This window comes from Mollisia scopiformis (assembly GCF_001500285.1).
Source record: "Mollisia scopiformis unplaced genomic scaffold LY89scaffold_37, whole genome shotgun sequence".
NCBI classification, from domain to species: Eukaryota; Fungi; Ascomycota; class Leotiomycetes; order Helotiales; family Mollisiaceae; genus Mollisia; species Mollisia scopiformis.
In genome coordinates this window covers 371,459-383,922 of record NW_017263617.1, presented here as the reverse complement: position 1 = coordinate 383,922, position 12,464 = coordinate 371,459, and the positions used below count along the sequence as shown (strand labels likewise).

The 12,464-nt window shown below is 49.2% G+C and overlaps 5 protein-coding genes across 5 annotated transcripts; 3 read left to right on the top strand and 2 right to left on the bottom strand.

Moving 5' to 3' along the window:
• Nucleotides 1–127: 127 nt before the first annotated feature.
• Nucleotides 128–1,823, top strand: LY89DRAFT_366224 (protein fluG). Its single transcript, XM_018207026.1, has one exon. It carries the CDS (start codon nt 368–370, stop codon nt 1,688–1,690), a length of 1,323 nt encoding a protein of 440 aa, XP_018061761.1. The 5' UTR covers nt 128–367; the 3' UTR covers nt 1,691–1,823.
• Nucleotides 1,824–4,381: 2,558 nt separating this feature from the next.
• LY89DRAFT_678007 (uncharacterized protein) lies at nt 4,382–5,129 on the bottom strand (the record flags this gene model as incomplete). Its single annotated transcript, XM_018213718.1, has 3 exons — nt 4,382–4,766; nt 4,805–5,019; nt 5,079–5,129. 3 exons carry the CDS (start codon nt 5,127–5,129, stop codon nt 4,382–4,384), a joined length of 651 nt encoding a protein of 216 aa, XP_018061760.1.
• Nucleotides 5,130–5,202: 73 nt separating this feature from the next.
• On the top strand, nt 5,203–7,200 carry LY89DRAFT_365946 (uncharacterized protein). The gene is made up of 2 exons (XM_018207025.1): nt 5,203–5,685; nt 5,734–7,200. Exons 1-2 carry the CDS (start codon nt 5,602–5,604, stop codon nt 6,847–6,849), a joined length of 1,200 nt encoding a protein of 399 aa, XP_018061759.1. The 5' UTR covers nt 5,203–5,601; the 3' UTR covers nt 6,850–7,200.
• Nucleotides 7,201–7,551: 351 nt separating this feature from the next.
• On the top strand, nt 7,552–8,086 carry LY89DRAFT_743026 (uncharacterized protein; the record flags this gene model as incomplete). Its single annotated transcript, XM_018220911.1, has 3 exons — nt 7,552–7,682; nt 7,733–7,957; nt 8,005–8,086. The coding sequence occupies 3 exons, from the start codon at nt 7,552–7,554 to the stop codon at nt 8,084–8,086; spliced, it is 438 nt and encodes a 145-aa protein (XP_018061758.1).
• A 226-nt stretch (nt 8,087–8,312) lies between these two features.
• Nucleotides 8,313–12,069, bottom strand: LY89DRAFT_691853 (glycosyltransferase family 39 protein). Its single transcript, XM_018216422.1, has 5 exons — nt 11,572–12,069; nt 11,232–11,521; nt 10,899–11,182; nt 9,385–10,851; nt 8,313–9,311 (listed from the first exon to the last, which is right to left on the bottom strand). Exons 1-5 carry the CDS (start codon nt 11,817–11,819, stop codon nt 8,745–8,747), a joined length of 2,856 nt encoding a protein of 951 aa, XP_018061757.1. The 5' UTR covers nt 11,820–12,069; the 3' UTR covers nt 8,313–8,744.
• Between the last annotated feature and the right edge of the window lie 395 nt (nt 12,070–12,464).

Genomic DNA, 12,464 nt, shown 5'->3' with positions numbered 1-12,464 from the left:
CGGCAAAGGGATATGTGCCAAATTTTGGTGGCTAACGGTGCAAACTGGCTGAAAATGCAGCTTCAGATAATCAATCAAGAAGTTAATATAATATATGCAGGCGGTCTCATTAAGGCAAAGCAGGGTAAATGTACCTACCGTGCTTCTCTCTCATGCTCAAAGTTTATGGCGGTGGGGAGCCTTGCAGCTCCCTTCATGCACCCTGTCTTCCATTCATGCCCAAAACGTAGACCCACTCAAAGGTACGTTCAGGTATCAAGTATATAATAGGAGCACTCATGGCCGAAAATCGTGCTTGATCTGAGTTGACACGTGCAGCCTAAATCGCATCTTCCATTTTTTCGGATACCGACGCCACACATCACAAATGGACGCCCAAAATAAAAGCCTTGTGAATATTTTCTTCACAGGCAATCTCTGTGTGAAGTTCGTTCGCCTGCAATGGGTCGATTACTCGGGCGTGTTACGCACGCGGATCATCACCAAGGGTCGATGCCAACAACTCGCGTCAGGGAGCGACTACTATCAACTCGCTCAAAACTGTATGGTCATCCCTCTCTCTACAGCCCCACGATGTTGGCCGGACGGAATCGAAGAATGGAACTTATGCCCGGATTGGACATCGCTCAGGGTCTGCGGATTTGCTCCAACGCACGCTTCCGTCATGTGCGCCACGGCAAACCGAAACCTCTCTGCCACGGATCATTTTGCAAGGTGTCCCAGGAAGCTTTTATCAAAAGTCCTAGATGCTTTCGACAAACAAGACAAATCCAAGTTGCTTATGGGCTTTGAAATTGAGTTTGTCCTTCTCGACGAGACCTTCAATCTTGCGAAATCTATGGATCAAACAGTTGGCTATTCCATGACTGCGGGTCTCCGAACCGAGAAATTAGTTGTTATGGAGGAGATCGTTGCAGCGTTGGAGGTGTCCGGGATCGAAGTATATCATTTTCACACAGAGATCGTGGATCAGTTCGAAGTTGCACTTTCTCCGATGCCACCGATGCAAGCTATTGACGCCCTTATGATGGCCCAGGAGACGATCCGCACTATCTTTCTTCGCTATGGTCTGAGAGCTACCATGGCGCCAAAACCCGTCTTCAACGGTCCCCAGAGTGGTTGTCATGTTCACGTTTCTCTGAACCCTGGAACCAAAGACAGTTCGGCATCCTTCCTGGCCGGCGTACTTTGTAAGCTGAAGCCTCTCTGTACTTTCGGCCTTGCAAACTATGACAGCTACTACCGAGTTTCTGGTGATTGTGCTGGGGAGTGGGTAGCTTGGGGAACTCATAACAAAGATTTACCTGTCCGTCAAGTCAATCCGAATCGCTGGGAGTTCAGATTCCTGGATGTTACCGCGAACATGTACCTTTCCATCGCAGCAATTCTTGTAGCAGGAATAGCTGGCATGAAGCGACAACAGCCTTTGACCATCAGTGATGTTCAACTTGTCCCATCAGCACTTTCTCATGCTGAAGCGGGACGTCAACTGCAAGCCTATGGAGTTACTGAATCCATGCCATCAAAACTCGAACAGGCCTTGGATGCGGCAAAACATGACGAAGAGTTGCAGGGCTGGGTTGGGACCGAGCTCTTCGAGCAATATGTCAAAGTAAAGGACAAAGAGGTGGAATACTTTTCCAAGATGACGGATGAGGATCGCAAACTAGTATTCGTCAGACATTTCTAGAGTCACAGAGGCAGCACTCTCGTTTCCTATATAAAACATCGTCTTTAGCAAAGGGAGAAATTGGTTCTTGCTAGAGTGTTTTCATTTCCAAACCCAAGTTGCACAATCCACGAGCTCGAATGTATCTGGATTCATGACCCGCCATCGAAAGTCAACACAATTTTAATTCATCTAGAGCAATCTATAGCTTTCTGGCACCTTTCGACCACCTTCTGCGACACGATCTTAACACGACGTCGAAGTGATAGACAAAAAAACAAAACAAGATGATCGGGACCCCTGTGGCAAACCAGGCCCATACACGCACAGTGCCTGTTCCCATCTCCACGAAATTCATGCCCCAAAAAGAGCAGGTAAATGACAAAGGAATGAATATAGTGGCCAGCACGGTAAGCTTCTGCACCCTCATCGCGTTCTGTGTTGAGCGTCTCGATTCCTCCAAAATAGAGCTGTTGGTCAGTGTTGTCATTCCCTGTTCACATTCCCTTGCCAAGTCGTCAGCGCGTTGAAGCAAATATCTAAAATCGGTAAGCAGCCAGGCCGCTGCTTGATCTACCGTGGTAGATGACGGAGCTCGTGGCCAGTCCATAGTATGGCGGTTCTCCAAGCTGTTCACAGTTTCGGCGAGGTTTCGCGCATGGGATGCCAACTGTGTCTTGATGTATTTGAGGTTCAGCAGCGAGAAGGCATTGAAAATTGATACTGACTCTTCAGTGCGTGGTCGGGGTGCTAAGGGCTTGGGTCGATAGAGGGAACAACCTCCTGTGCAGAAACGATCATAATAATATTCGATAAATGCATTGCAAATATCATCTGAAGCAGGGGGGGCCTGCCCCTTCGAGAACACTCAACTTAACCCATTCCTCCGGCGCTTCCTCGTCGTCTTAGATGTCTGAGCAATGCTTTCACCTTGGTACTGCAGTGACATGCAAATCGGAGGGCAGGAAGCCGTCCTGAAAGGGGCTGCCCACCTTAACAAGAGTATCAGGCAGTTAGCGCGGTGACTTTCGTCATGGTTATCCTTTCAACTTCGTCGAATAGCGCACCTGGATCGCCCTCTCACTCCGATGAGGGAGGGCAGTACTGATCTCTTCCCAGAAACAACTATCTCTCCTCATCTGGAGGACCGTTGCATCCTCCTCTGCTATCCATTTGAGGCTGCGACGGTGCGTAATGGATCGGAGCCTTTGCTAGCGCCTCCTTGCTCGGACAGATGCCCAATGCTTCGGGATTGATCGGAAAGAGAAGGTGCAGTTTGAACTCAAGGTTCAACGTTATTCCATCCCCGATCCTGGTGCGTTTGAGGAAGCCTTGGAAGGGCCATTCCTGATACTCAGCAACTGGGGCAGTCCCAGTTGCCGCAGAGGGAGTTGGAGAAGTCCGCGAAACGTAGTGCCGCTCGTTATCGACGGAAGTCCACGAACATCCGTGGTCAGCCTGGGGCTGCGCGTCGTCAACCTTAGGGCTGGTGGTCGAAGGCGCCACGAGGGGGTGAGACGGTCGGAGATGGAGAGGTGCAGTCGTGGCAGCCGCTAAGCGTGGCCTTCGTCGTTTTGCAGGTCATGGGGCCTCGTCGCCTGTATCGCAGGTGTTATGGTTGTAATTGGTGTTTACGGAATGGTGGGCGTCGCTGCTGATCTCTTTTTGCGTGTCCTGACGCCCCCGTTTATCTCTTCGTTCCCGTGCTGCAGGCTCGCCGCCCAGTGCCGGGCCTGGTGGAGCAAAGGAATTGGAGGCTCCGAGAAGTTCGTGAAATATAGCAATGCTCGTTGATCGGAGTCGCTGGGTGCTTGACGGACCTGAGACTATGCTTGGCTCAAGGAAAGGGGGGAAAAGGCTACTTTAAGACACGTTCCGTTAGCGACATGTTCCTCAAATACTTCCAAACTAGGATTCTCTTCAATCAGCTACTTACCTCTAAGCTCAGCGAGCAACATAAAACTGAGTAAGATTCCCAATTAACCTTCAGTGATCTAAGTCGAAAGCTCGTCGACCAGATACTCGAAAACTTTCCTACCTTTGTGGAGCTAGCTATAGCGCATCCGGTGAACTCGCACAACGTCCTATTCTACCTGCAATGCCGAGTCTTTAGAGGAGCGTTCACAGGGCCGTGGTAGCATTAACATCCGCACATCGTCTTCGTTGACCCACGAATCATACCTGTTTGGATGTTCACCCCACACAAACCACATACAGGAGGGCATCCTCTTTCCGTATGGGTTTTAAGGTTGAAGCTCAAAACTGAATGTGGCGAGATCTTGGTCCAACTTCCCATCTGTTGGGCGATCCAATCTTGAATCTTCGTCCACGCAGCCTCGCAAGAGAAAGGATGGTGATTGAAGGAGCGCAATTTCGGTGAGCGTGTTGGGATTGTGGGAAACAGGGGGTTTGAAGATGAGAGGCCTCCTGGCAAATGTTGGATTTTTTGCGATATGCAACAAAACAGGGTATTTCATTCTCCAAAACCAGGATCCTTTTTGACCTCTGTAAAGGGGTTTGTTCTTGGCTCCCGTCCAGCCGATTGGAAGCCGGTAGTAAAGTTAGCCACTGACCGCCACCCTACAAACTCTCCCTGCTGCCGTATCTCTACCCCTCCCGCTTCTTCCATTAGCGCTTCCTCGCTATGTTCCCTCTTCCGAAGTGATTGTACAGCCATCCGAGTCTCCCGCTGCTCCCACTCAAGGCCCTGAGCTAGGGTACCACATCAACAATCATCTCGCAACTCTTCTGGTCGACTACCAGTGGTTTCGCTGCGTTCTCGACTCTGGATCTCGTCCTATGGTGCCTCGGCCGACGAGGACTTGGGGAGATAGGTGTGCGGGCCGATGATGACTCCACTTGTTGCTCTCCCAAAGCCAACCCCAGTTCTTTCTCCAATTCAGCCATGTTCTCATCTGTCCATCCATCATCGCTGCTGTCGGAAGACTTGGGGAGGGAGTGGAGCGCAGACTCCACTGACGTGCTTCCAGTGATACTGCCGACACCTTGCTGGTGGGTCTGATCTTGCAGTGGTTGCCAACGGCTTGTGCGGGAGCAGAAGGCACGCTGTGCTGCTAGTGAGACCCAAGTCCCGGGGCTGTCTCCTCAACATAGCGGCCCTTCTCAACGTCATACCATGGACTAGATGTATCAATGGAGTCTGTCGGTGCTGAGGCGAGTTCTGAGGTTGGAAGGGAGTTATGTAGACTCGCGTCTAGTTCAATACGCCCGGTATCGACTTCACCGGAAGCGCCTTCGGCCTGACCCTCAGCACGTGCCTTATCCAAGTCGTCGTCATAGTCGAGATCTTCGGATGTAGCGCCGTCCGCTCTTCGAGAAATGGAAGATTTCTGTCTGATTCACCGTCATTGTCATCAAGAGCACGCTTATGATCTTGCATGAACAATACCTTGCTCAGGGAAAGTATATGGTGGGGTTGTATGATGGGTAGCATGCTCATGAGGAGCGCCAAACGTTGACTCCCAGGATTTGTATTGTCGTCCCTTTGGCCCTTTGATACCGTATAGAATCGTCGATCGACTGCTATTGAGGTGCAGTATTGTGTGTGTTTGAGTATAACGTCTTGTGGCAGACAGGAGTTAAATGAGTGCTTAATAGATCGGTATGTCTTTGCATACGCTGCAGTTGAAATTTGCGAGGTTCGGTAAGTCGTTCGGTGCGGCTCTTGCGAACAGGGATCCAAATCGGCTCCGAAAGAACCCCTGGCCTTACTACATCATTCAGAACACCTGATCCGCCTCTAAATGCCGGCAGACGCTCTAAGTCATCAAAAAAAAAATTTTTTGGTATTGAGAGCCCAGAACATGACGAGCTTCATCTTCTTCGTCTCCTTCGTCTTCTTCATCCAAGCCACACGGATAATTGACATTGTGATACGTTGAAGTGCTGCTGTGCACTGGCATACATCCATCATGAGCGGGCGGCAGCAACCGACAATGAGACCTCACCACAAAACCCGGACTGGGTGTGTACAGTGTAAGAGTCGGCGCATCAAAGTGAAGATTCCACCACCCATGAAGGTGCTGAAGCTGACATATCGATAGTGTGATGAATTAAAACCGCGATGCTCACGTTGCGTGAGATATGGCGAAGAATGTATTTATCAGGTCTCTGGTGAATCCTCGTCCAAATCATCTAGGTCTACCACTGCTTCCGAGATATCGGGACCAACCAGGCCTACTCGCTCCATCGAGGTGCCCAAAGACGTCAACAACAGTACTTCGGAACTCAATCTTGGAGATCTGGGACTTCTTCATGACTGGACTCTACCCTCGGGTGCCTACACAGGGTTTGCCGATAGCCCTGGGAGCGAGCATCTCTGGCAAGTCGAGGTTCCTCAGATGGCACTGCAACACCCGTTTCTCATGCGGGGGATTCTGGCAGTGTCTGCTTTGCATATAAGTCGGGTGAAGCCTGAAGAGAAGCCACACTATCTGCAGGTGGCCGCGTATCATCAAAATCTTGCTCTACCGTCTTACCGGTATCTTGTTGAAGATCTGAATGCCCGTATGAACAAGGAGAACGCGGGTGCAATCTTGGCATTCGCCCAAATAACAACAGCTTACGCCTTCGCTTCGCCTCATCCCCCAGGCAGCATTCTCTTCGCAGGACTGTGCGCCTCGACTGGGGTTCCCGAATGGGTGTACCTGCTCCGAGGGTGTCGAAAGATTATGACGATCGCAAAAGACTGGATAAGTTCTGGTCCTTTGGTGTTTCAGAACCAGGTTTTAGATGAGCCCATTGACCTCTCTTTGAGTCCTGATGACTACCATCTGGTTGCGTTAGAGCAGCAAATAGACAGCTTGCCTGTATCGAGCCCTGATGACGATGAGGAGATCGAAGTTTTCCGTGAAGCATTGTCTCTTCTCAGAAGAAGCTTCGCCTTGCCGTGGCAGCCTGGTAACACATTAGGTCCCAAGTACTCGTGCTTCATATGGGTCGATCTCGTTCCACAGAGGTACCTGGAGTTGCTGAGCATATTACGACCAGTAGCTTTGGTACTCTTGTCATACCAATGCGTCCTTCTGCACCAGTGTGATCATAATTGGTATATCAAAGGGGCCGCTAAGAGGATCATCGGTGAAGTGTATAACAACATCTTTGGAGGAAATTGGCGTCCCTGGATCGCTTGGCCGATGCAGAGGATATTGAATCAATGATGACGAGATGAGTATGAAGGTGGCAATGTCGGGCAAAAAATGGGAATATATGTTGACGACCGAATACTCTTTGTTTGGTAGACTTGGTTGGCGCCGTACAAATTCACCCGATGTTGCAGAAAGTCAGGAGAATGAGGTCTAGGTCGACTGCCGTGGAAAGATTTTCTCTTTCAGTGTCACGTCTTGGCTCCTCGATTCAGCCTTGACAATGTCCCAGGATCTCAGGGCGAGAACAATGCCAAGATTATGTCTTGGACAATTGATTTGTTGCTACACGAGAGGGATATTAACAGAGTAACAGGGTACAGCCGAGTGTCAACAACAAGTTTGGCGTTGTTTCGGCAAATTTCCAGGTTTCCCTAGATCCATTTGGCTTGAAATATCAATTATATGAATCCGTATCATGGAGGATGGTTTTGCTGCTCCCCGATGAAGACAATCTGCGGATTTTCAGCTTCTGGATGTTGCAGGACGGAAGGGCGTCACGGTCCAACAATGCGGATCACCAGAGAGAGTACAATGATGTCAGGTCACAGCATTGTTGTACCACCTCGCACAATGGAAATCAAGCAATTTCGGAGATAGATCTAATGGAACCATAGCATACCTATATTTGAACAGATCCCGAGTCCTTTCCATCGCTTTCCCTCATTCAACTCTGAACCTTCTCAAGCTCTTTCTTGCTCGAGCACCTCTTTCGAAATGACACCTGAACTTGCAGTGGCTGTCGTTGAAGCACTTTATCTGCTTCAGGCTTTTGTAGCAGCACTTGATGCTTTCCAAATCACACAATTCTTCTACTTCACCGGATATAGAGATGCCCATAAAATTGCGTTCGTCCCATCTGTCATATTCGCTGAGACTCCCACTAACAGCTTGATAGCATCTGGACCGTTGCTCCACTTCTTGGGTTCTTCCTCTTGTTCATCGTCCTTACTCAAATCCGTTGCATTGGACGCAGCCATAAGTTGAACCTCGACTTCGAATGGATCAAAGCTGGGATCGTGACAGCGTTGTGGATTTGGATGGTGGTTGAGAGTGGAGTCAGCAAATGGGGCAGCGATGCCCATATGACTGTGGCTTGTATCTTGTCCATCGTGTTCATTGCGTAAGTGTCCCACAGTTTTATGAGAATATCTTGTTGATCAAATGCAGACTTGCCTTTTATTCGACATTGATCATGGCCATGAGCAAGCACAGAGGACACAGAGATGGACGCGTGGTATTGCCAGAATAGACGATGCAAGCTCTTCGGCCACTTTGCTGCGGCAACCACCGGCTCCGACTACGGAGCTTGCAACAGGTATTTTGAGGAGCAGGTTTCAGCCTTATTTGAGGCCTTGAGGAGGAACGGAGGCAAACTGGAGTACATTCAATCATGATTCCCATTTACTTTATTAATTCATGCGGAGAAAGCAAACACGGATAGCTATGAAATATACAGATAATAGAAGTAGATCTTGCTCCAGTCATCCATTGTGTACGTAACACGGAACCACTCACTCAACTTGGTGAATAATGGACTTCTGCAGCAGCACAACACGAGCTAGGATGTCGGCCTCGAATCCGCAAACCAAGCACCAAGTTGCCGCCGGCAAGATTATATTGAGATCAGAACAAACTTTCCAGCTGCGAAGTACCCCAGTGGAGGTAAAGAATTTGCGAATAGTCTTCTGCTCTTGTTTTGTTTAGGCACTTGCCACCTTATGATTCTTTAACATTTCACAAAAGTTCAGACTAGGATCAAGCACAAAACATTGTCTGTATCTTAGATGAGGTTCGAATCGCGAAAGCCATCATATTATATAGATGCCTCTTTTGCATCTTAGTATACAAAGGACAAGTTCCTAGTCCCAGACCCCTTCGCCCACTCCTTCCGTACAAATGAAATGATTTTAGTTGGCTGTTGCCTCGTTACCCTCACTTGCTGGCTTAGCAGCACCCGAGTCGGACTTCACAATGCTCTCCTCTTTGCTCTCATCAGCCTTGACCTCTTTCTGGGAGGCTGGTTCTCCTTGCGACTCTGGCTCCGGCTTCCCAACAGTTGAAGAGTCAACTCCCTCAACGTCTGGGTGGGGAGGTGCAACGCCTGCAGCCTCTGGAGGTGGGTTGATCTCGTTGCCTTGGGCATCGACCAAACGTGTACGAGTCTCGTAACGGGTCTTGAAGCTGACTTTTCCTTCCAGCTCTTTGACCTGCTCTGGACTCAAAAGGTTGCCATCCTGATCCCTGTATTCGATTTTCTCTTCTCTCGAGAGAACGCTTTGCGCCATGCCAGCGGGTGGCGGCGAAACGAGTGGTGGTGCCTCTGAAATACCAACTCTCTCTTCCTGAACGATTGGCTTTTGCTCGCCGGCAGGGGGTGGTGGAGGTGGGACAGCGGCATTGGTTGGTATCAATGGCGAATCAGTTTTGTGGACATCAGCGTTGGCGTGCATTGATTGAGTAGAGTATTGAGAATACTACCAAGGTTAGTTTTCAATCCTTGCGGCCACGTGTTGGGAGGACTCGATCAGGGATATGAGATGAATTTACCTCGGTAAGGAAAGTATTGCAGTCCCAGTCCCAAGAATCGAATAGCTTGACCTTGTTGCAAGCTGACTGGGTCCATGGATTTCCATATGCTAGAGGGGAGTACAGCATGAAAGCAACAGCACTTAAAGCTACAAAGATCGTAGCGCCCAGACGTCCAAACAAAGGATTCTCACGGAGGCCAATGCCGGGGACACGGGCGGTGACGAAGTCGTAGATGTGACAGAGAGCCATGACAGCAAAATAGAGCGCCGGGAAGTAGTGGTGCAGGAACAATTGACGTTGCATAAGGTAAAAAGGGAAGTAATGCAGAGCCCAGCCAAGAACCATCGTGCCAACTTCGTAGTCAAAGCGCTTGAATACGGTGTTGCTGTAATCATTGCAGCTACGTTGCCAACGGAGGACGGCCAGACCCTTGAAGATTACGTAGACAACAATAGCCAGAGACGATGACCACCAGATGATTGGATTTCCAATGAGGTAGATCTGGCGATTGTCCTTACCCCAGAAGTTGATACCACGCTTGAGAATTGGCCAGGAAGGTGGGCGAGAGTCCCAAGCGTGAGACTCGACAAGGCCGGCATTGGTGTTCCACATGACTTTCTGTAATTCCCAGAACTTGCCAAAGAAGCCTGGGTTCCTATAGTTGACCTTCTCGGCACCCTCACCAAGTTGAGGATGTTCGTTTTGCTCTACGTACCAGACGCTATTGGGAAGCGTTCCGCCCTTAGCACAAGTAACTTCCTGTTGTTCCGATGCCCATTCGGGAAGCTTAACCTTGTGAGAGAAGAGAACGCAGCCAGTCATGACATGAATCAGCTTGAACTTGGTCTGAATAGTGCGGACACGGTGCTTGGCTTCTTCGCCATCTGACATCTTCTTGATAATTTCGACTCTGAAATAATCATTCGCATCACCCTCAAATCCTTCATACCCGTACGCAGAAACCTCATTCTGCCAATCAGCCTCGGTGACTGGAGGGCGGACGTCGTGTGAATGGAGGCGGCGGCTAGTAGGTAGGTGTAACAGCTTGATAGTATCACCGTCTTTAATGTACGTAGGTGGTGTGATAGCATCCCAGGCAAGCGAGCCGTTGTTTGGTTCACCGTTGAGATCCAAGGGCTGTGTCATGTTCTCGAGAAGCCATACATTGTTCTCGTCCTTATGAGGATAAAGAGTGATCTGTTGTTGCTTGCTTCCAGTAGGGTACATAAGATTGTGAGAGTGCAAATATCCTCCTTGAGTGTTGTGGTGACGAATGCTGACTCGACTGCCAAGTGCAACATCGACTGGTACATCCTGCATGGCCTTCGAATTGAGGGTAGCTTGGAACTCGGAGCTCATGAATCCATCTCCATCACCTGGATTTACGAGGCAGAGGAAATGAATACCAAACATGGCCATATAGAATGAAACTGGGATGACAATCAGGCAGAAGATTCTGGCTACTAGGTGTTTGGTGAAGAGACGCTAGATTGATGAGCTAGCTTCTTATCAAGAGGTATGGGATTGCTTACAGGAGTGACGGTCTTAACGTCTCCGAGTAAAATCCATAGTTGTAGGACAGTCAAACCACCAACCCAGGCAATTGTGAACAAACCAACCCACTTAACACTAACGGTAGCTCCCAATCCTAGACCGGTCATGGCAAGCCAGAACCACCAAGTTGGTTGGAAGGCCTTCGAAGGACCTTGCTCGTGTTGGTTTGAAAAAGACACCCAAGCTAGTGCGGTGAAGGCAGTCATGATCATAAGGGGAGAATCGAGGAGAATCAATCGTGCTTGAGTAAGTAGACCATTTTCTGGAAGCCATTAGCATTGGCAGATCCATTTGTCATTTAGACGTCTTACCAAAGATGATGAGACAGGCGCCCATGAAAGCAGTCGTTGTTCTGCATCCAAAAGCTTTCAAGGTCAAAAACATTGTAGGAACCAAAAGAATACCGCAGACGGCTGGGAGCAATCTCATGGCCACGTATGGTACACCGGGCTCGACGTAGTCCTTCCCAATGTCCTTGAAATCAAACTCTCCATCAAATCCTGCTAACCATCCAGCGAGTGTAAGTAATAATTTGGCAAGCGGAGGGTGAACGTCCATGAAGAATTTGCCCTTGATGTACTTCGATGCGAATCCTCCAAAACTGTCCAATGTTAGCTTGCGCCGTGAACCACGAACAATAGCGCCACCTACTGGACCTCATCAAAGACAACACTGCTAGGCTGGTATATTCTGAAAAGTCTGACTACTGCTGCCATGAGCGTAGCTACCAACATGACCTGATAGTCAGATATAGGTAAGAGGAAGATGTCATGATCTTGGACGCCTTCTGAGGTGTAGTCTGTCGGCTTTGTAGACTTGGGCACAACCTTCTCAGATTGGTGACTTCGCACAGGTTCTGGAGTCGCCGCTTTGACAGCGGGTTTGGTTGATTTGGCCATGTTCGCAGAGTCGTTGATTGTCGAAAGAGGGTGAGGCTACCCTGACGTTGGAGCTTTCACAGCTCACGCGTTAATGGAAGTCGGCCAGGCCCTTGAACAATTGTTGCAGTCCTTGAAAGAAAGTAAAGAAGAACTCGCGACGAAGATTAAAAGTGCAGCATTGAAGTTGAAGGACTGCAGACTGGGTTGTCGTGGACGTCCGCGCTGTAGGGGGTGAAAAAAAGTACGTATGGGATCGCGTATCCCTTTTACACATGAAGCCAGATTTCTTAGCTTCAGCCGACGCACCGGGTCCCGGCTGCAGATGAGCTTCTGGTCCAAATTTAGAATTTCACCAACATCAGTACTGTGTGCATCTCCAGGGCTATCTATATATCGTGGACAAATGGAAAATCGGACATTCTACTTCATAGAATGTCCAAAATGTTGAACTGACCTTTGGAGAGCTCCCCAAAATAGAATCATTCCCGCTCAAATTAGTTTAGTGGTAGCAGGGGTCTGACGAGGCTGAGATTCTGGTGCATTGGCTACCAGTAAAAGGAGCGTGAAAGCCGTCAACTGAAAGTTCTATGGCAATTGAGGTAACTGATGCATGTGTAGTGTTAAAAGAAAATTGTGCTAGTCAATGGCACTGTTGAGACAAGC

Excerpts from the sequence above, each read along its gene's own strand:
- LY89DRAFT_366224 (XM_018207026.1), top strand. The coding sequence starts at position 368 with ATGGACGCCCAAAATAAAAGCCTTGTGAATATTTTCTTCACAGGCAAT.
- LY89DRAFT_365946 (XM_018207025.1), top strand. The coding sequence starts at position 5,602 with ATGAGCGGGCGGCAGCAACCGACAATGAGACCTCACCACAAAACCCGG. Across the intron at positions 5,686-5,733 it reads GTAAGAGTCGGCGCATCAAA|TGTGATGAATTAAAACCGCG; the intron begins GTGAAGATTCCA and ends ACATATCGATAG.
- LY89DRAFT_691853 (XM_018216422.1), bottom strand. The coding sequence starts at position 11,819 with ATGGCCAAATCAACCAAACCCGCTGTCAAAGCGGCGACTCCAGAACCT. Across the intron at positions 11,183-11,231 it reads CGCCTGTCTCATCATCTTTG|AAAATGGTCTACTTACTCAA; the intron begins GTAAGACGTCTA and ends AATGGCTTCCAG. Across the intron at positions 10,852-10,898 it reads ACGTTAAGACCGTCACTCCT|CGTCTCTTCACCAAACACCT; the intron begins GTAAGCAATCCC and ends TCATCAATCTAG.